The 24,786-nt window shown below is 34.6% G+C and overlaps 1 protein-coding gene across 1 annotated transcript in view; it reads left to right on the forward strand.

Moving 5' to 3' along the window:
• Positions 1-24,786, forward strand: part of LOC125661688 (receptor-type tyrosine-protein phosphatase kappa-like) — a 107,500-nt gene that overhangs the window by 51,118 nt on the left and 31,596 nt on the right. The window contains exons 2-3 of the mRNA XM_056146115.1: positions 18,890-19,117; positions 20,465-20,719. Of these exons, the coding sequence (XP_056002090.1) occupies positions 18,890-19,117; positions 20,465-20,719 (483 nt within the window). The remainder of the gene's footprint in view (positions 1-18,889; positions 19,118-20,464; positions 20,720-24,786) is intronic.

The following is a 24,786-nucleotide window of genomic DNA, read 5'->3' on the forward strand; positions in this document are numbered from 1 at the left end:
ATGTTAGCGTTCAATATCCTGAGAATTTATTGAACGCTAACTGTGTATTGCGTAAATTGTATGCACCCGAAACATTCCGAGTATGAGCGTTCAATATTGACGTTACCGTAACGATGTAAACAAGCCAAAATGTCAAACGACGGTCCTCCGAATCTGACAGAGCCGGTATTTGATATTTATTTAAGCAAAATGTTTTACTGTACATAAATCATGATGTCCCCATTTACAAAATCAGTTTGCTTCATGCATTAATGACGGGTTGAATATTGAACAGTTAAGAAATGCATGCTGTTATTGTACACTGCCAATATTGATTAATTCTCGTCTATTTTGGAGTAGTTTGCGTGAAAAGGGATAAAATTTAACAGCTAAATATTTTAGCTATATAATAAAAGGGTTATGGAACTTATATAGGTAAATATTGGCACGAGTTGGCTGTCAAAATGCACGAGCTTGCGAGTGCATTTTGACAGCCAACTCGTGCCAATATTCACCTATATAAGTTCAATAACCCTATACTATCTGAAATTGAAGTATTTTATTTATCTATCTTTTTTTTAAATTTATTCTGCCAATGTAAACATTCTCAATAGGTGTTTTATGAAGTTACATGAAGGTTGTGTAACTGTTATATACCAATATTCGTTGTATGCTTTTTAAAAAAAAGCAGAGAATACCTGGCTGATTATTTCAGACATATGTGTATACTGTTTTAGTGTATCAAAAGGTACTGAATTTACTAAAAGAGGACAATACAAATTTTATAGTTTTCACCACTTTATTGTGCGACGCGGGTCGATCGCTTTTAGCGACGACGTTTTGTCGCTAATTTTAAAGAAAACCGCGCAGCATGTCCCAATTTCATTTTATCGTAATATAAAAACTACCGAGAATTATAACACGAATAAGGGTCCATCAAAATGGAAATTTCCTCTACTTTTACAGGCTGTATTTACTTTTCCCTATTTTCATATATGAAATAGGTAAAACGCCGATATGTTTAAACATTGAGAAATACAATCGTAAGAAAACGTACATGTGCAAGAAATTGCTATTTTCATATAACTTTGCCTGGCATTAAAAATAATTTTTATATCTTCTGAAAGCAGGGAATATATGCTTTTCAAAATTATCAAAAAGAGATTGAATTCATAAGGAAAATAAAAAAAAAAATCATATCGTGGGGGGAAATGACCTTGCGAAAAAGCGTTGCGTCATATTTAGACGAAGCCATCTTTCACTTTAAATGTTTTTTTTAATTTAATGGCTTTACTTACTTTATTGATTTTTACATAGTCAAAAAATAAAGGAAATTTCCAAAAATATGATATATAGATCATATATCTTATGACGGTAGTTTCAAAGATTTAGAGGCACTCCTTTTGCGTTGCCCTGTTTTTACGCACCACCGGTCAAATTGACCGGTACGGTAGAGAAGGGGTTAAAAAGCCGCATCGCATTGTCTGTTCAATCGACAATTAGTTGGTTTCAGAAAACAAACCTACTGTAAATGTCACAGGTACCTGACGTATGGATTCTACAACTCCTCCCATCCGGCTATTTTGGTTGTTGTTGGGTTTTTTTGGGGAGGGGAGGGGGTTGGTGGGTTTTTTTTCGGGGGGGGGTTGTTTTGGTTTTTCTAGGCTGCGAATAATTCAGCAGTATCTAATATTTTAATAGGGTTTTTTTTCGGTGTGTACGATTGATTGATTGTATAATGGTTAACGTCACCCAGGAGAATTTTCCATTCATATGGAGACGTCAACAAGACCGATGAAGGGCTTCAAATTTAGGCCTATGCTCGACGCTTACGGCCATTGAGCAGTGAGGGTTCTTTAGCGTACCACACCTACTGAGACATGGGGCATCCGTTTTGAAGATAATCTCCCAGGATCCGTGACATTCACACCTGATGTAATGGAACTGTCCCAGCCTGTTTTTTACGACTTAGGTTTGTCGCGGCCGGGATTCGAACCCTGACCTCCGGCATGCGGGGTGAACGCTCTACCTCTAGACCACCACGAAGGTACAAAGTGTACGTGATTAAGTGATTGATTTAATGAATCTGACAGCGGATATTTCAGGGGTTGCAAACACCCCTCCCCCTTTGAATTGAACATTTTAAAGAAAAATCGTTATTTGGAATGGGGTCATAGTCGATTTTGACCCCAAGCCATGGGCAGAAAAGGGTACGCATATGAGTCACAACCTCTTTTGTGTCCGCCCCTGATTAGTACACAGGCTGTACATTTCAGTATGCATTTCTGATACAATACTAAACACTTAGCTTAATTATGAGAAACCATTATAATATTTTACACCAATAAAACAATCGTAGAAATACGTACAATGTAAGGATATATAGCTCCTTAACGATATCATACGCCGTGTAAACCATAAAAAATACGAGTATTGTTGTGCAATAAATACAGGACATATAATACTATTTTGTTTATAAACATGTCTAAAATAATTTGTTTTTACGTTCTATAGAAGTATTTCAGCGTATTATTTGAACTTTTATTTGTCCGTGTTAATGACGTTATCTCTTGTCTACCGACATAAGGTGATACACAGGCAACTTTACCCGTGACCCGTCCTGCAAATGAAGTAATGCTATGCTATATTTTATTTTTTTAAGTACAATGTCATCAGATTAAATTTTTGACAATTTTATTTGATTCAAAGTATGGGCCGATTTTAACATCTTCTGTGACTCTAGCTGTTTGATGATTTGATACTTTTTGACGTTTATATATTTGCTCTTACCCATTGCACAATGAGCCTCTTTACGGGTCATCAGATCCTGTTTTGGAAACTTGTTTTGGAATGAGGCGGCCCATTGGTAGCATTCACTCACCGCGGCCATTAACGCCATACAAAGAAACATCTTTACAATTATGTGCACTGTGCTTATTTTTCATTCATCTTGGATAAATATAGATTGCACACAGTTTATTTGAATTTTATTCTGCATGAATAGTCGCCATGGTGTACTTAACATCTATATCATACAGCAAATGTATTTGATATCTGTCAACAAATATATGCTATACTATTGCATGATTAGCATTTAAAACCCTCTTATTGGGTTACTTTCGGAGGAGTTCGGTCCAAATTTACTTCCTAGTTTAGATCTCAACACATCGCCATTATGTTACAGACGTGTTTGATTTTCTTGGCTTTACGACTGTCTACAGCTTACGGTATGACCTTGTCATATAATTCATATCTCTTGTAAATTTATATCATTCTTTTAGTTTCTTACTAATTGAATAGTTAGTTTAAATAATGTATGTAGTACTTATAAACACTGATAAAGACACATTTACGTCAACTGAAATGTATGTTTGTCTCGGTATTTAGCTTCTTTTACCACAAATGCGAAGAGTTATCGACGCATATCTTCCATAACTATGTACTTTTTAATGTCGTCTACCTTCATCATAAAATATGATTTTGCATGTTTAATCATTCCCGCACGCTTTGGGGTATTACGTTCCATTAACGTATGAACAGGTTACGCGTTTAGTTATGTCTTCTTATTGAAGATAAATGCGTTACATCCTATGTTTCAGTATCCACGATCATACATCACTGTTAAAATGTTAAAATACAGAATTACATAATATGACATTTAAACAGAAAAAAACCTTTTTTCTGTATATAGTGTATATTAACCGATATTTAAATGATATGTACCAAAATAAATTGGCATTTAACCCTTTAAATTTTTATTAAAGACATCTGTTGCAGTTGATTGGGTACATGTAATCAGAGAACATATCTAAATTCAAGTTAATAGCGAGCGAAGCTCCCATTGCGAAGGTTATTACTCCAATGCTTATGAATGAGAATTGAACAAAGCAATCTGCCATTAAACAGGAGTTTGAGTAATTTTAGCTTACATTGACCGTCTTCCTTAAAATTGACTTATTTCATTTTTACGAGAGGTGAATGTTATTACTTTTTCTATACTTATCACATGCCTGTAAAACCGTATGGTGTTGTACTAATAAACTGAACTGAACTGTCAAAGAGCGGATATATGAATTAAAGTTCAGAATTAGTGAACTTCCAGTAGCGAAGCAACACAAAGACCTCGTTCGAATGATTACATATGCGATTCACATGATTTGCTATTTATCAGCCGAAAAATGGTGGGAATTTCCCAGTGCTCTAAAAACGTCAATTTCCCACGCATCTTGGAGTTCAGATGGTGCTAAAATGCGGAGATCAAATTGTACATAATAAGTAGATCTTTAACTTCCTTTTTCAAAACAGCAAGATTACCCTAGCCATAATGATATTGCAGTACTTGTAATTAAGTCAACAATTGGCTCCGATACAGGTTGAAAATGGATCTCACGAAACGCATATACGTGTAGGTATTTTTATGACCATGGTACATGTATATATTTCAATTATGATGATGGTTGACACGTTTACAATGTTGTTATTTTTGTTCGTCACCCGATCGGATACTTTAACTTCTCGTAAAAATGCAATAGGTCAACTTTGAGCAAGACGGCAAATGTAGTTTTCGCCCATGATATTCGGTTCACTGAAAAAGTCAACTTTATGCAAGAATAATATTTAGAGTCTGAAATTCTCAAACACATATGATATGATTGATTGAATGATTTTATATTGTTTAAAGGCCCTCTTCAGAATGTTTAACTCATATGAAGACTTCACTATTGCAGTGGAAGGGCTGCAAAATTTAGGCCTGTGCTCGGCGATTACGGCTTTTGAGCAGGGAGGGATATTTATCGTGTCACTCCTGCTGTGACATGGCCCATCGGTTTTTGCGTTCTCTTCCGAATGACCGCCCCATTTAGTCGCCTCTTATGATCATACGTGTGGAGCATATGAATAATTATTTGCGTATTTCCTATCGTAGAATAAATAACCGATTACCAATTTCACTCTCAACAAATGAGTCTCACCTTTCAAGACATTTGTAGTGAAAGGGAAACAATTTACACGGAATCCATATTCCATGCAAGGTGAAGATAACGAACAGTGGTCAATTTCATAACTCCTACAAGCAATACAAAATAGATAGTTGGGCAAACACGAACCCCTGGACACACCAGAGGTGGGATCAGGTGCCTAGGAGGAGTAAGCATCCCCTGTTGACCGATCACACCCGCCGTGAGCCCCATATCCTGATCAGGTAAATGGAGTTATCCGCAGTCAAAATCAGTGTGCCAAGAACGGCTTAACAATCGGTATGAAACACGTCAGACAGCATTTGACCCAATGCGAGGTCGTATTGAAGAACTAGATCGTTATAACGACCATATAATTTGCGAAATGCTGACTTCAATCGAGACTGTTGAAATCCCTGTACCATCAACTTGTTTGTCAGTAGCTTACCTCGATTTAAAAACTGACTATACCCAGAACAAGCTCTTGTATATCGAATCAGTTGAGATATATAAACACCATATGCAGGTGATAATGGAATATTGCTACATAAATGTGGGAAGTTGACGATGGAGAAACTGAAATCATCCTGCATGTATTCATTTTGCATTTCTTGTCGGAGTTATGAAATTGATCAATGTTTGTTATGTTCACCCTTTCACCATTTGTCTCCGATTTTTTTATTGATTTTTTTTTTTTGGCTTATAATTTGTACATGGTGCGACCTGACACCCCAGTGTACCTTCCAAATACAGAGGTGATTCTTCAAAAGGGCTTTACATGTAATTGTACAGTGCTTGGTAGAAATATTCAGGTGTTTAACGTTGTTGCTCTTTATAGGATGTTATGCCATCCTATTTCATCTATAAAAAATAATCAACGTTAATGTTGAATATAATTTTTAAACATTCACGGGATGGGAAGAAATATGTATTTCATTTCACGGAGTCCGGTGTCGTGTTGTATTATCTGCATAATATATATCGACCTATACCATATAATTCAATTATCTATGATAGTTATATACATCCAAATGACTGTACATGCGCAGACATCGTTGAATATGTTAATTTGCTTAAAGTGACATAGGTCCGTTGGATCGGGTGTAATATCATAATAACATGTATCTTAATGAAATACAAAAGTTGTATTACACATGTCACTATAATAGAATATTTACTTACTTACTTACCATACATGTGTATCTAGCCATCTGTGCTGTGGCGCATTATTATTATTATTATTATTATTATTATTATTTGTTGAGCATAATAACACAACTAACTAAACTAATTCATCAATTAAATCCTTTGTAATTTGTAATTAAAGTACAGCAATTTATCACAGGAGGCAACTTTGTTGTGGATGAAGGGAATGGGCGCCTGTCTGTATTTGGGTTCAAACATGCAATATTTACTGCATCAAATGAAATAATACAAAACGAGCGTAATTCGCAGATTGTTCTCAATCTTCAGGACATATGCTGGTTCTGCCTAATAATTAAACCAAATATAGGGATTGTAAATTTGAAATTTAAATAGATATTGTCATGAAGTGATTTAGTTCTCGTATATTTTTCTATCAGGGGAAGAGGAAATGTTCTTGCCAGTAAACATATCATTAGATAATTATGGGTATGTTTGAGTTTATACTGTTTAACGTCTCTCTTGAATATATTTCACTCATATGGAGACGTCACCATTGTCGGTGAAGGGCTGCAAACTCTAGGTTTATACTCGGCGCTTACGGCCTTTGAGCGGGGAGGGATTTTTATCATGCCACACCTGCTGTGACAAGGGACCTCGATGTTTTCGGTCTCATCCGAAGGACCGCCCCATCTAGTCACCTCTTACGACAAGCAAGGGGTACTGAGGATCTGTTCTGACCCGGATCATCAAGGAACTGTAATAATGGGGAAGTGGGTTAAATTTCATAGCTTACAAGGTGAACTTGTTTTGGATTGATATAGTTCGAATATTTCAAACATGTATTGGTAGGAAATTATTGTTTTCAAATGAATAGTTGAATTATCATCATAATCATGTCACTATCTGCATAAAAGAATCCCTAGGCATTTTTAGGAACATAGTCTTTGGTCATACTTTGAAAAGAGGCTTTGGGAAAATATTTATATGATACAGCCATATTACCTGCTACAGGAGAGTCAGAAGTGACACATTTTCTTCCACATCTTAGGGAGGGATGTGTTACAAATGTGCACATGTTCCCTTTGTTCACAAAATCGGATTTTGTGATTGAAAGTAAAATAAGTGATTAAAGTGTGTAAAAAAGTTTAGTTTACCAAATGGATATCAACCTCTCGCCAATTACAATTTTGCATATTTTACAGAGGTGTATCTTAAATACACCCTCTAAAACTCGCATGTATTTATCACTTCGCAAAGGCAATGTTTACTAAAACTCAAATACCTTTCATCATTCTGCAATGTCAATGCATACAAACTGAAATTTTGAGTAATGTTGGTTTCTTTACTAAGCGCGTAAATACAATGGTTCTTTTATTTCAAGCTCTATACTTTACAATTTACTCCAAAAAAAAAAATTCAGACGCCCAAATTAAACTTCTATTTCATCACACTGAATGGCTTGCATGTTCTGTGTCCATTAATTCAAAAGGTGTTACCGTTTGATCAAATTAACTGATTTATTGTTCGTTTATTTTACGAGAATGTATCACTCATATTGAGACTGTAGGTGACGTATCACGAATTCAGACTTAGGCTTAACGCATGGCAGTAGCAGTGAGAGTTCCTTATTGTGCCAATGTCTGCCGAGTCACGAGGTCTACGTGTTTAAGGTCATATTGAAAAAGATCTGTGATTCTCATTTGAAAATGCTGAACATTTGGTGACTGAGTAATCACAACATATGGTGACGTCGTAAGTTTGAAGCGGCCATGGCACGAGCGGGGATCGAACTCACGATCTCCTGGTTTCGAAGGATCAACATAATACTCAATAAATCATAAAATAGAAATCGGATCTCAAACTATGGAAGTTATCTGTTTCCTATTACATTGTGTATTTACTGAGTGACGTCATTAACGTTCTAAGAATGGAATGACATTACGCTACGTATATAAAAATAATATGTTGTACGGTGTGACCGTTGAGACGAGCGAAGCCCATTTACATCTTGCAACACGACTTTTATCCGCCTCTTTATTTAACGGGGGAAATATAACGCGCTTGGTGTAAACAGTTACAAATTGTGACGTCATATTAGCTGCAATGTTTTTTCTTCTTCTCTCAAACCAAGCAAAAACAAAATTTTTGAAGCTATGAGAAAGCTCTTCTGGAATTTAAAAACGTTTATGGTACTTTCTAAACAATCTAATTATTTTAATTACGGGTTTGTCAATGAAGTATACCGCAGTGACGGCGACATTTTTCAGAAGCATTATGGGTGATACTCATCTTTTTTTCAGCTGAAGAAGAGTAAATCACGTGACTCATATGTGTAATCATCGGAGCGAGCTTGTCTCGTCGCTTCGCGACGCGAGCTTCGCTCGCTATCATGACTTTAAACGTGAAAATATGTTTTAAAGATGGTGTGGGATCAAAAAATTTACATATTCGACCCTTTAGCTGTCAGATTCTGCAAAAAGTGAAAATTGTTGATTGATTGTTTTGCTGTTTTCCGCCAAACTCAACATTTGTTTTTCAGTGACGCCCAGTTTTTATTGGTGAACGTGAAAACCAGATACAATGTACCTCGGAAGAGGTCACCGACCTTCCGAAAGTAATCTGGGAAATGTTCTCACTTACCGGCGCGAGCGGGATTCGAACCCGCGACGACCAGAGGTGAGAGGCCGTGTGATTTTAAGCGCGATGCTCTGTTCAATGTTGCACATGTCCTTTAAGCCTATCCAAGTAATTCCATCCTCCTGTGGTGTCATCATATTTTGCAAAATCAATGATCTTTTTAGATTTATGCATGATACGAACATAAATGTTCTTGAAGTCTTCTTTCATAGTAAGTGTAAAAAATCTTGTTAAAATTAAACTACTTTAAAAGTCTAAGTTATATATAAATAATCAATGACATCTTTCAAAATATTGAATCCAAGGGCAATAACTCTGTTTTTATTGATTTCTTTATCAAGTCTATTACGCGATATATTTCCTTTATTCTTACAGGCATTTTGTATATTTTTGTGGAGAATCGGTTTCATGAAATTGTTATGAATGCTATTTTATCGTCATAACGAGTTTCTTTTTTTCTTCTTTTTTTTTTCTTTTTGTAACACTGTTTAAGGAAAATAGCAACTTTCTGACGTTGATATATGAGTCTGTATATGTATGTCTCACACCTTAAAACGTGTGATGACCTATATATCTTCTTAGTTTTAATCCAAATGAATGGAAATAGATACTTTTAAACTTGTATCAGATGGAGTATGGAGTTACCTTCATGAATGTATTTTCTTATTCTCAATGGTGTCTGTTGTCTACTGGGTTTAGTACATAGGTTTTATGGGACGAGAAGTAGGCTGTTTTGAGTTATCCTATTGTTGTTACGTACATTTGACTGAAGTAGTTGTTGTGTCCGTGCCATGGGATAATTTACACCCTGCGAACAAGTAGAAATGGGATGAGTCCAATATCGCCCCATGACATAGCTTCACTATATTTTAACTAATCATCATAAGTCTTCTAGCTCAAAGATCCACTACTCCCTTGATGCATGAAGCCTAACAAAATCTGGGTGAGATGTAGAGTAAAGGCTACTGGAAATGATAAACGCATCGGTCCAATTCTCTGTTGACTTCATGTCGACCTTGGCTTGAATGTTTTCCTTTGTAATGAGCTTCCCTTATCATTAGAATAAATAGTATCATTAAGGGGTGCATTGTCGAAGAGCACGGTATATAAGCAGAATTTACGATTTCAGTTCAGATGCTAAATTGGAGACACTATTTGTCAGAGGTGAGTAGATGGAGTCCACTAAAATTGGTATTCAAAGAAGGAAGACATACCTTGCATATTGGTGTGAGTGTATTTATTCTCAAATATCTGAACTGCAATTGTTGACTGGGCCGATTGGGTTAAGTTCTTTTCCTGCTTTTGAAACCCATCCCTCGAACAGTAGTTACTTCCCCTCGTCGGCCTTGGTCAAATTGTAGGGCTGGTGTCACTGTGCATGTCATCCGACTCCCACACCCCCTGTTCCAATGAGTATGCAGCAATACGCCAGTTTCAAGATTAGAACTTTCCTGTGTAGAAGGTGCATTTAGGGAAACTTTTGAAACATTCAGTGTGACAGAGTGGACCTACAGTCAGTGAGAAAGATGATAAAAAAGGAGATATAAAATACTATCAACAGAAATGGTTTGCTAAAATGAAACCATACATACAATGCCATATTTGCAAGTTATGATGTGTAACAACAACGAAACAACGTTTTTCTTATAAGAATATCAAGTATTTAATCACTCCTTCAATACTTATCATTTACTTAGTTTCTGTATCAGTCAAAGTCGGGCGATAAAACTGCATATAATAAATTTACTGAGCACATTCACTTATTTGTCCCATGATGCAGAAATGTATGGTTCCTCAAGAAAAGAAACAAATTGAGCGAGGTACAAGCCCCATCTGTATTTTTAAACCACTCATTTCAGCATTATTCCCTAAGTGTCGACATATCTAATAATATTCGGTATTCACTTTTGATCAAATAATAGTTTGTATAAGACAGTGTTGTTAAAATTATCAGTAATCGATGCTTGAATAACGCTATCCATGTGGTACATTTCATTTTCCCACACATTAGGTATTTCTTGCGAACATAAATTTAACTTGATAAGATTTTTAAAAGAAGTTATTTTGAAGGAATTCAAATGCCCCATGCATTACTTTTAGATTTTACAAAGAATATTGTACCTACAAACGGTTCATTTGAATTTTATTCTGTATAGCAAGTGGTCATGGTGTACTGAACATCAATTCCATACATTAAATGCATTTGATATCTGCCAACAAATATATCTCATGGCATTCAAAGGTTAGCATTTAAACGATCTTGTCATTCATCAAAATGAATCGAAGCTATCGGGTTACTTTCGGTGGAATTCTGTCCCAATTTACTTCCTAATTTAGATATTTATGCATCGCCATTATGTTAAAGACATGTTTGATTTTATTGGCTCTACGACTGTCCACAGCTTATGGTATGACATTGTCATATGATTCATCTTTATTTTATTTATTGCAAATGTATGTCATATATTATTTAGTTTTTAGTGTCATATGATTCATCTTTATTTTATTTATTGCAAATGTATGTCATATATTATTTAGTTTTTTAGCTCTTCTGAGCTAATCATATGGCCATATGTTTGGCGTGCGGTGTGCGTCAACTTTTTGGGAAAAGGGATATATATTAAGAACCCCTTGGCCAATTTTTGTCAAATTGATCACAGGGTATCCTTGGCCCAAGGGCATTCATTTGTAATAAAACTAGGGTTGTGACCCTTTAACAAGAGGAGATAATTAGGAAAATGCAAACAAAAGTAGTGGTTGCTAAAAAAAATCTTCTCAAGAACGACTGTGCAAATTATCACCAAACTTATGCATAAGGATGGGGATAGGTTGTAGATAAAAAATGTTGAAGGCATCATCCTGGGGCAAAGGGTGTGGTCTCAAGGTCACTTCAAAGTTGACCTTAAATTTTGTTTTGTTAAAACTTTGATATTTGCTTAGTATAAGGACTAGGATCATCAAAATTTGTCATTTGATGCATCTTAGGACCTAATATCTTGTTGTCTTAAAAGTAGGTCATGTTGACATACTTTTTTGAATTTATCAGTTAATTATTATTAAATGGATTTTGATGCATATCTTGGACACTTTTGAGCCTATGATCATTAAAAAATGTCAGTTGATGGATCATGATACCTTAAAGTGTGTCATATGAAAAGTATGTCACCATGACCTACTTTCTCAATTTTATGGCTAATAATTTATTAATACATTTTAGATTGTTATTTGAGATACCGAGATGTTTAGAATCATCAAACCTTGTAAGTTGATACGTCTAAAGGCCTCGAAACATATTTATAAAAAAGTAGGCACAGTGACCTAATTTTTGAATTTTGCAGATATTCAAATTTCATATTTTCAATTTTAGATGCATATTTTGGACACTATAAAAGCTAGGATCATCAAACTTTGCCAGTTGATGCATCTTGAGTCCTCATAGTTTGTGGACAAAAATAGGTCACCGTGACCTACTTTTGGAATTTAACGGTTATGTTTTAATATTTCGGATACTATTTAACTTAGAATCATCAAACTTTGTCAGTTGATGCATGTTGAGTCTTCAGAGTGTGTTGACCAAAAAAGTAGGTTACTTTGACCTACTTTTGGATTTTGACGGCTATATTTGAATATTTCAGATACTATCTGACTTACAGTTATCAAACTATGTCAGTTGATGGGTCTTGAGTCTTCAGAGTGTGTCGACCAAAAAGTAGGTTACTTTGACCTACTTTTGGAATTTGACGTTGATATCTGAATAATTCAGATACTATTTGACTTCAATTATCAAACTTTGTCAGTTGATGTATATTGAGTGTTTGGAGTGTGTTGACCAAAAAGTAGGTCACTGTGGCCTTCATTTGGAATTTGACAGCTATATTTGAATACTATTTGACTTGTCAGTTGATGCATCTTGAGTCTTCAGTGTGTGGACCAAAAGTAGGTCACCGTGACCTACTTTTGGACAGTAACATTTAAATTTTCAGATACTATTTGACTTAACATCATCAAACTTTGTCAGATGAAGCATCTTGAGTCCTCGGAGTGTGCAGGCTATACCTTAGGTCACCTTGATCTACTTTTTTAAACTTCAAAACTATATCTAAATCAAATGCTAAGAGGAATAGAATCATGGACCTGTTTCAGGTGATGTATCTTGAGTCATCGGAGTGTGTCCATTAAGAAGTAGGTCACTGTGAAATACTTTTTTGAATTTAATTGCTATATTTAGATATTTCAGATAATAAGTGGCTTAGATCCATCAAATTTATTAAGTTGATGCATCTTGGCTTCTCAGAGTTTGTCAGCTAAAAGGTAGGTCACTGTGACCTACTTTTGCTTGTTTTGCAAATCTATACATCTTTCAAACTAAAAACCCAAGGACCATCAAACATTCACTTAACTCACTCTTTGTTTTGTTTTTTTATTATTTCAACAGAGCCGAAAAAGTTAAAAAGCAATTTTGTTGATATTGGTTTTAAGAACCATTCTCTAACAATGGCATAAAATATAATTGCATTAAAAATCGGATGCCTTTTTCTAATTGCATGCATATTAAATTCGGTATTTAGCACCCCAAACCGTCTTTATGTCCCTTGAAAAAAATTCATGTAGAAGAGAAATATGTACTACCCAGATAAGGACGTGTGCCAAAACAACTTGACATTCCAATCCTTTAGATTCTGTTAAAGATTTGAAAAAAGCGATTAGCGACTAAACAGTAAACTGGCAATGTTAGTTCAAATATATAAATTAAAGTTCACAACGAGTGAAGCGACAGGACGAGCTCGCTCTAATAATTGCACATTTGTGTCACCTGATTTGTTACTCATCAGCTGAAAAGTGATATCGGGATGACCCAGTGCTCTCTAAAAAAAAAACCGCTGTCACTGCAGCGCTTCATCGACAATCACGTATATAAATAGTTTGTTAAAGACCCAACTTTAAGTTAACGCCCCCAAACTTTCCTGTGTCGTGATCATTGATAAGCCGCTGGTCAATCAAACTTTTAACAATAGAGCTTAGGTTGATTGACATTTGCAGAGACCATGTTCTACAGCTACATGGGAAATATGTTTTGATAACAATCATGGCTAATGATGACCGGCAGTCTTCAGATCTCCAGGAAAGTCCAATTATACCCGAGTTTTGATAGCATTGACTCGCACCTAGAATATTTCAATTTCTAAAGTCCCCTATACAATGCAATTTATCATCGTATTTTCTCTCTCCAGTTTTATACATGTATTATAGATTAAACGATCAGAATTCAAACAATAATAATAAAAAAAAAAACATAAGTTATTGGAATATTTTCTGTTAATGATTTATTGTGGCTTTATATTTATAAAAACATAAACAATTCTTTAATGGCGCAGCACATCAACATGTATAATAGTTATATTGCCCATGCGTAAAACTGTTACAGTAGTTATAAAATATGCTTCTGTTTGAGATACCACATGGATTATAAATTACACAATCGGAAATCAAACAATAGTAAAAAAGTATAAATAAGTTATTGAGATATTTCTATTTAAAATTTATCACTCACGGCTTTATATTTAGAGAGAGAGAGAGAGTTATTGAGATATTTCTATTTATAATTTATCCCGGTTTTGTATTTATAAAGATAAAGCGAGAGAGAGAGAGAGAGAGAGAGAGAGAGAGAGAGAGAGAGAGAGAGAGAGATGTGTAAAACTGTAGCAATAATATATATGAAATAATATGGCATGGCAATAGTGTTGCATACGTATGACAATAATTACTCATTTAGTCAATGATTGAGAGTAAGAGAGAGAGAGAGAGAGAAAGGGGGATAGACTAGCTATGTGCCAGCTTCTGTTTGGAATACCACCGTTACACAAACACTACCTCCACAGAAACCCTAAAGAGAGAGAGAGAGAGAGAGGGGGGGGGGGGAGGGGGTGTAGACTTCGTGTCAGCTTCTGCTTGGGATGCCATCGTTACACAAACACTACGTCCACAGAAACCCTAAAGAGAGAGAGAGGAGGGGGTGTGGACTTCGTGTCAGCTTCTCTTTGGGATACCACCATTACCCAAACACTACAGCTACAGAAACCCTACAGACGGCCCATACTGAGGGGTATCTTGATCATTCTTCATTTGGTTGTACATGTACACAGATCTACTTGGATTTATTCATTCTCTCGAAACATGAATATTTTACCTACTACACCCATGACACCGCGAACTCCCAGGACACCAGGAAGTGCCCGGAAACGCCGGGTAATATTATATTTAGGAAATTATTTATATACGATATATAACAATTTAATTAGAAGTTTTAAAAAGCAAAGGTTTAGAAATGGGCTAAACCTGTCATTTGCAATATATAAATATAGCCAAGTTTGAAGGTTTACGGGAAATAGAAATGCGGTATGCATGTAGGTAGAAATTTTAATTTTTTTTGGGCACAAATCAAGACACTAAGCACAATTTGTAATAACCTGAGAAATTTCCTGTGTATATCATAAAAATATACACAACAACTGATCTCTTGGCCAGGTAAATTCCAGGTAAATAACATTGACCATAGATAAGCTCCGCCCACATTCAGTGATCCGTGGAGCAACCGTACGGTGTTTTTTTTTGGGGGGGGGGGGGGTCTTTAAGCACCAACTTTCCTTTTCTCATATATTTGTTTCTTTTGCTCTTGTCAGTGATTGCTGGGTTTCAAACAATAAAAAAAAAAAAACATCGAACCAAATAAAACGTCCTAATATATTGCTTATACCGACTGTCATAAAAGATTTATCGAATAAAAGTTTTTTGGCATACATTTTTCATACCTAATTAGATTGTAAATGTATCCATGCTTTAAAATTCGTCTAATACCAGACTTGAAATACATTTTATTGCAAAATAAGGCTAGGCACATTCAGCTTTTGGTTACTATTGCTACACATGTCCTTACTTTTGTGAAAACAAATGGGTATGATTCATACATTCATCTGAACATTAACATTTTTCTCATTTACTTTTTAAAATTCACTCTACACACAAAATATGTAATATACCAGTTTGATAATTATCAACGTAACTATATGACCTCAATTAAATCCTATTACATCCTATTATCTCCTTCATGCATAGCTCTTATTCTTGGACGAATTTGGCTCCACTGTTTTGGCACGCTGTTTTTGGCTATATTTAGCTCTTAAACTTCATAGTTATTTCGGATTTCAAACATTTCGGTTGAGCATCACTGAAGATACATTATTTGTCGAAATGCGCATCTGGTGTATCAAAATTGGCACCGTATAAGTTTTACATCATACATTTACTACATAATCAACACCCTGTATGTCCTACAAATGTACTTCTACTATTGTTTCGAAAGTGCTTAAGCACAAACTTTATTGTTGTTTCTTTTGTTTTAATAGAGTCCGACTGGGCATGGCATTACTGGCGATATCGAGACAGCTGACAATGTCGACCTGAATGCCAATTATTTCCAACATTATTTTTATACATTTAATGTATCAATCAATGGGACGAATGTATATAAGTTCCCATACCTATCATGCATTTCAACAAACCATAAATACACTTACAAACAGATATACATTGCTGGATCCAGTAAATATTCTATCAAGCTCCTATATTTACCCCTTGCAAAATAGTAACTGCAATGAAGGGAAAAAGTCAGACATATTGTTCAACAACATTTGCAAGAATCAATCCCAAATCAAATGTGGATTATCAGTAATTTGAATGAAGTTCTAGTAAATTTGAAATAAATATCCTCCCCCAAAATAAACAGCAACCCTTTATCAGCTGATCCAGTCTTGTATTCTTATGTGGTAAAATATATTTCTACAGTTTCTACGTGATAAGAAGAAATTACTTGCTCTGGCCTTCAAATAGGAAATGAAATAATCGACGATGTATTTCACTTTACTGTTACTATTTATGCGTGTGAACTTTCTTATCCTAGTAGTCAAATAGAATTGTAGATGCTCTCTCGTGTTCTGCCTGCTGATTAATTGATATGACCTACCGGTAATTCGATTGGTTTTGAACTTCTGACGAGATGGTTAATTTTCTCCTTTTTACCATATCTAGAATTATCGTATAAAGCCTGTTAGAATAAGCTTTTCTTCTCACCCAGTAGATATGACATTAAATAAATGCATTCACAATGTTTATAATCTGCATCATTTGTACTTGTGCTCATGTAGAGTTAACATTTTATACGGTTAGTGAAATGAAACCGATTTTTTGCGGTCATACTTTGACGCTTGTGTCACTAGGTTGTGTGTTTTGACGGGATATCTTAGTTTAATCATTATTTTTGTGTTATTTTGGATTTCCCTTACGATGATTATTGTATAAGATGCAGGGCTTACGGTGGGTTTGACCGAGGATCTTTATTCTTCCTCTGCAACTGATTCGGTATCTGGTGTTCCTAGGTGTCTCCATGTTTGCATCACTCTTAATTGTATATTTTCTAAGTTATTTAAGACAAAAACCTTTGGTTTGTTATATCCACTTATTTCTATTAATGATATTTTTGCATTATAATATTTATTTCATTCCCCGGCATCATATTTGTACTCCTGGTAGACAATTCTCTTTAACTTGTAAAAAAAAATCAATTTTTCATAAAATACGAATTTGATTTTGCTTTCTGAGGTGCACTCATGATAGCGTAAAATATTATCGACTGAGTTATTCTTCATTCAATTGGTAAAAAACCCGACATTTGCAGCTGCGTGAGATTATCTAAATGTCAACTGTCCGCTAAACGTCCATTCATTCCAGATATGAATCTGTCATGGAAGGTAGGTTTAGAAACACTACCGAATTTGGAGATTTAGTATGCATCACTGCATCCAGTCTTTATCTATAACATGTTGCAAATATAAATATCTGAAACAAACATTATATTTCTATAACACTGTTTCTGATAATTAGATAGAAACTGTTGTTTGCATAACTTTATGTCCACTACATGCATGAAACATTTTATGTTGATTATTCTCCTCTCCATATGTCACGTTTACTGACAAGTCTTAACTTTCAGAGTTTCTAATCGATTATTTTTCTGAAAGATAATTGCGCCATTTACCTGATCAAGATATAGGGCTCACAGCGGGTGTGACCGGTCGCCAGGGGATGCTTACACCTCAAAGGCACCTGATGCCACCTATGGTGTGTCTAAGGGTCCGTGTTTGCCAAAATTTATAGTTTGTATCGCTTAAAGGTGTTGTAAGATTTATGACTAATCGTTATCTCCACATTTCATTTTATCTTTCATAAACTCTTGCATAAATCATTATGTGCATACTGATATAAAGTTATTTAATACATACTATTCAAAGGTTATGTATTGTTCTTTTGCATGCAATACAGATTCTTATGACCTTAGAAGATATTCAATTCATTTTTAATAGCACTTAGCAACATTTACATATACATGCTTTTAAAACTTCATTTCATATTTTCTACTAAGTGAAAGGTGGAGATAACGAAAAGTGACCAGTCTCATAGTTCCCACAAATATGGATCTAGGTGATGTTGCATTGTGTATAATTTTGTCTAAAGAATATAAGTATGGCGAGTAAAATATACCGCATTAGTGACACCGATCATTTCTTACCCCTTCAAACATCTTGATATTGCCAAGAGATTTTAAATAGCTGAAGCCAGGGGTTTCATATTTCATATGTGTATCTTTTGTGACAGTACCAAAACTGTTTTTCTAATTTCCACTACTTTGGAGTTTACGCTTGTAAAACGTTAAGTTGTGAATGGTTTTCATATTGCTCATGGGTAATCCCTGTGATAGGACATTTCTCTTGGGTAGTAAAACTGATTTGTTTGTTTCAGAAACACATTTTGCCTAACAATGATAGAGTGGACATTACACATTGGGCAGTATCGATAGTAGAAGTTCGAAGCATTATCTGTTTTTATTTCTTTAATTCCGTAGCATATTATGTTGAATTATTGCAATAAGTATAAACGAAATTGTTGGTTTATTTTACAAAAAATCATATCATGAAATGTTGAAAACTGTATCCAAACTACTTTTTTATTATATGTTTAAGATGGGAAAATGATAGCCTCCATGCATGGTAAACTTCAAGATTCTAAATCAATAATAGGTGATCTTATTGATAATTGATTATTATTTTCTTCTCTTTCAGAAAATACTGCATTATTGAAACCTGCCTGGCAAGCGCATCCTTATCACGGGGTTTTGGGTGTTGCCGGTGATGCTGTAGATGGTGGGAAAACTAACCTATCTTATTGGGGAGGACATTGTACTTCATCTAATGGTAATCAGCATACAGCCACATGGTGGGTCAACCTTAGCAGTGTCCTCAGTGTACATCATATCACGATATTTTACAGGACGGAAAATAAAGAGTCGGGTATACAGAATTATAATTACATAATTTCTTTATGCACAAGTTATTCGTTTACTCTCGTGATGTTTCGTTAACATTTTAGTTATCTTAACTTTCTTTTTTGTTATTCGAAAATGCAAAATTCTGTAATGGGGTGGTAACTAGAAAATGTTTAAAACACCGGGAGGTGGGAGACCGCATTGTGCTCACTTGGGGGTCATGACCAGACGATTGGCGGATACTAAAGAAGCAAATATTCGTAGCTTGATGTTGAAGCATCCGTTTGGATCAACAACAGAGCATGATCATCATCTTCTCTGCCATCCTCAGTCCATTCGTCATCTATTCTAGTTCTTAAGATGCGTAAAGTGGTTAGGACCCAAGCTTTGGTCCGAATAGATTTACCGTGAATTTTTACATTTTATATTCTGCAAATAACCAGAATTTCACATTCCATGCACGCTTGATTGTTTATTGTTTTACGTCCCTCTCGAGACTATTTCACTCATATGGAAACGTCACCACCGCCGATGAAGGGCTGAAAAATGTAAGCGTATCTTCCGCACTTATGGCCATTGAGCAGGGGGGATGTTTATCGTGCCACACTTGTTATGACATGGGATCTCGGCTTTTACGGTCTCATCCGAAGGACCGCCCCATTTAGTCGCCTCTTACGACAAGCAAAAGGGTACTGAAGACCTATTCTAGCCCAGATACCCACAGTATTCCATGCACGAAATCTGAATTTTTTTCCCAATATATAGGTTTAATTCAAATCGTAATATTTTTTCCAATCTATAGGTTTAATGCAAATCGTACTATTTAAATATCATAGTTGGGTATTGCTCCATTGTCTTTTTACGAAACCAGTAATTATTCAAAGTAGATAAAACATGATTATTTCAAACAATATTATTAAAATAAAACCGGATCCATGCCATCATCGGAATTGAGCTAAAAGTACATCGATCGATTTTTGCCCCCAAAATTTCAAATAGATTACAGTGTATATGCTCAATTCATGAACCTGAATATATATACAACCATGTTAGGAATAGTTAAACAAACCTTGCACTAATTAAATAGTTTTAGTTATTTCATCAAACAATTACGAAGTTAAGTCCTCCAAAATGTTTGAAATCCGAAATAACAATGCAGTTTTAGAGCTATTATAGGCAAAAACAGTGTGCCAAAAATTTTGTATTGCTTGTGGGATTTATGAGATTGACTACTGTTCGTTATCTTCAACTTCCATACATGTGCATCCTTAGAGGTAATTCGGAGTTTTTCCTATCCACACTAGAATCCACGATTGTATGTTCTGTCAATAAATGTATCGGTATTAATCCATATAAAATGCTTGATTTTTAGATTATAGGAAGTATTTTGCACCAAGATTTCTTGGATTTTACGTTTTCGTATCCAACACAACCAACAGACTAGATGGTCATCTGTGTTTCCACGACACGAACTACACAAACTTCACCATACCGGCCGTGGTCAACATATCCTGTCCAGTACACGGACAATATGTTATTTATTACAGTGAAAGACTCTCAGGGACTACATATCCTCTTGGTTATTCTTCTCACGCGTTCAATGACCTCTGTGAAGTCGAGGTTTACGGTAAGTTTGGAAATTGAAACACATAGGGGAATAAGGCGCAGTAATATGTAGTAGAAGAATAAGAGCAGAAAATATCCGAGTGGAATCTTAATATCAACAAAATGTGCTTCTTTGTTTGCGAACAACACTTGATTCTCAAGAAATAGAACGCTGCTATCTAACAAATAATGATTATATATATATATATATATATATATATATATATATATATATATATATAAGCACTAAAGTTCCAACAACACCCGATACCTCAAAGTGTCGGATCCACAACATGGATACAAGGTCAAATACAAAAAATTATACAAAGCACTAAAATGACCAACGACACGAACAACGAGATTGTCAAATCTTCAGGACAAACGAAAAGATATACATATTGTGGCCAATATCAACACAGCATAATAACAAAAACTACATATAAATACATTTAGCACTACAACTACACTAATTTACAAATGTATTTACAACGCAGACAACATGTTTTTGGTCTTTAGGCTTGCCAATCAATGTTAAAAGTGGAGCGAATTAGGACATGCCTTATTCGTCCAAAGAGCTGATCCAAAATGTCCGAAATGAAAAACAATAAATTTAATTAATCTCAAGTGGAACGAGTTAACCCAATTACGTTCAAACAGTAAAGCTAACTCGTACCCAGAGAGATTCTATTTTTACCATGCATAATTTATAAAAAGATAATAATAAGTAACAAATACAAAAAAGAATTAAATAAAAAATAATTAAATAAATGAAAATAAGCTATGTAAACGAAGTGAGAAATGAACAAAATTTGAGAGAAAGATAATGTAAACAACAAGTTTGAATAAGTTAACAAAATGGACCAACTCCAAACAAAAACAAAGAACAAGCAGCCCAGGAAATTGAATCAACATCAGATATTCCCGTACTGATCATGTCTAGGGTAGATGTGCAAAAAACATAGAATCACGGAAACTGATAAATGGGTTTTACATGTAAGCAATCGGTTATACGAGTATAACCTGGTTTGGGTCAGTTTACGCATTTTTTTATAATCCGGATTATAAAGCGTACACTGACCCAAACCAGGTTATACTCGTATAACTTGCCCAAGAATTAAAGTCATTCCTTAAATAATATCATTTTCTTTTTTACATTTTTAAAACAAATATGCCGATCATTGTTAATTTTTTATACCATATGACGTCATAGTAGACTTATAATACGTATTAGTAATTAAAAATTACGTCACAACAGTAGTCAGCAGAATGGTGAAAAAGACGTTCCGAAGTTTTAAAATTGGGCCCATGAAGAAGCAATATATTGTCTAGATTCAATGCTGGTCCTCAGAAGAAATAGCAAGTAATTTCTTGGGAACATAATTATAAATAAACAAGACAAAACTCATTGTGTGTAGATCAGTTATACATGTAATTGTAAACATGTATTATACTATAGCGTTTTGAACATACACAATATTCATTAAAACAAGATACATCTAAATAATTTTCAATAACATAGTATATTCTTTAATTCATTTTGCGCACCCTTTAATAGAGATGCATACAAATTTAATGTGCATTAGTTTACTTCGCATTAAATATTACCCGCCGTGTGAACCCAATTTAATTCGAATTAATTTAATGTGCTTTATTGTACTTCGCATCAAATTTGATGCGAAGTAAAATTTAATGCACATCCGTGTGATCGAGGCAAAAATTTACGTCGCGATTTAATGCGAATTCAATTTACTTCGCGTTAGCTCTGTGTGAACGCTAAGCGAAGTTAATTCGCATTAAATGTAGACGCATGCGTAATGGCAAATTTGGGTTACATGCATCATACTCGTGGTCAGCTATATAGAGCAATGTTAGTTTTGTGCGAAAAACTAATCAAAATGATAGTAATCACTAAAATACATGTACAAACAGCATGTCATTAGATAATGTCAAACGTAAATATATGCTCTGCATAGGCATACTGAGTAATACAATATGGAAATAATTGCTTTTAGATACGACAAAAATGTATCGAAATAGTTATATGATTTTCTCTTTTACATTTTTTAAAACAATTATGCTGCTTGATCATTGTTAAATTTCTTTATACCATATGACGTCATAGTAGACTTACATTCACGCCGACTGTGTATAATACGTATTAGTAATTAAAAAAATACGTCATAACAGTAGTCAGCGGAATGGTGAAAGAGACGTTCCGATGTTTTTAAAACAGGGCTTATGAAGAAGGAATACATTGTCTAAAGAGAAATGCTGGTCGTCAGAGGAAATAAGAAGTGATTTCTGGGAACATATAAAAACAAACACGACACAACTCCTTGTATGTAGATCAGTTACATGTACATTGTTAAAATCAATCTCTCACCCGAGGGCGTTACGCTATGCTCCACAACACGTGAAAGTGAAGCTTCCTTCTGGTGAGAGAATGTGTTAAAAGACTTAAAGTGTTTTGAACTATGAATTATGTATCTACACAATATTCGTTAAGATATCTCTTAAATAATTGTCAATGATATAGTCTATATTCTTTTATTCATTTCGCGCACCCTTTAATTTAGACATGCAATCGAATTTAATGCGCATTGGTTTACTTCGCATTAAGTGCTATTCCACGTAAGAATAATGCAAAAATTGAATTTCCGCGGCACATCCAATGTTACGAAATTGGGCCAAACTTTTAGAAAAAAATTAGTTGGGTGCGTAATATATGACAATCTGTTTATTTTCATTTTTTGTCACCCAGTATAATTTTTATTTAAAAAATCGAAAAGTTGTTACCATGTACTAATTCATACAAAATGTCGTGAATATCAAACAGATATTCTCAAAACAGCAACACTGAAATAAAGAGCCATTTACACATATCTCAAGATAAAATCTTCAATCACCATTTTAAATCCTCAAAAGTGTGGAAAATTTTCATTCCTGTTTTATAAATAATAAAATAATCGCTGAATAATCGTGAGTTTTAGTTATCGTTCGTGGAAGTTTCATAAACACCGCTAGATGACAGACCGTAACTAAGAACGCTGGTGCGTGAAAATTGCGGCAATCCAAAAATTAAATAGAGCCTTGCAATGGAGATGTGTAGTATCGGTCACTACGCTGGCAGTTTATGCGCGCCATATGGTGCATACCCCAAAGAAAAGGGATTGACTTTACTTGGGGAGTGTACCAGAGATATTAAACACCATCTGAAGTCGCTGAAACTTAGAACTGGACACCAGACGAACGTCAAAGCAGCAGCCGACGCGACACCGAGGGACATCTCATTGCGGGACGTATTGGGTTATTTCGGTAAATTGATATAAACATATATTAGAATGGAAATCATATCATTGTTTTTTTTAAAGACGGATGAAATGTATGAAGCAATCTTGATATTTATATTATGAACACATTGAAACACGCACACCTGATATACATACACTGATTCAATTTGATTTAGATGGAGTTTATGAATGTGATATAAATGTTAAACAATTGTGCGCCACACGCTTGCACTTCGCTAAAAGCCATTTTACACATTGAATTAACCTTTGTGATATAAAATTGTAACTTTCCGAAGGTTTTAACGAAATTAAATTAATTTTTTCATCAAATAATTAATGAATGCATATTCATTTCTGTGCGAATGTTTAAAAATATAGCATAAACTTAATAGTAAGTAATTTGATTCAATTTAATTAATATAAAAACTCATTAGCTAATTTTATATAAATATATGCACTAAGAAGGAAAGGTAACCCAAGATAAAAAGGAAAGATAACTTACACTACAGTGAAGTTTAAAAAAAAATATACCTGTTTACCTCATCAAAATATTTTTATTATTATTATTATTTACTCTCTCTCTCTCTCTCTCTCTCTCTCTCTCTCTCTCTCTCTCTCTCTCTTGTGTAAGTAACTATAAATTTTTCAGATTTTTTTTTGCCCATATATAGTGGTTGCCACTATACAGGTGTGAACATTTAGAACAAAGATTACCAATAGCATATTATACAAAAGTACACATAATTAAGTGACAACTTTAAATTGGTTTATGATGATGATAGTGATAAAATAAAATTGA

Source organism: Ostrea edulis, chromosome 8, assembly GCF_947568905.1.
Source record: "Ostrea edulis chromosome 8, xbOstEdul1.1, whole genome shotgun sequence".
Classification (NCBI taxonomy): domain Eukaryota; kingdom Metazoa; phylum Mollusca; class Bivalvia; order Ostreida; family Ostreidae; genus Ostrea; species Ostrea edulis.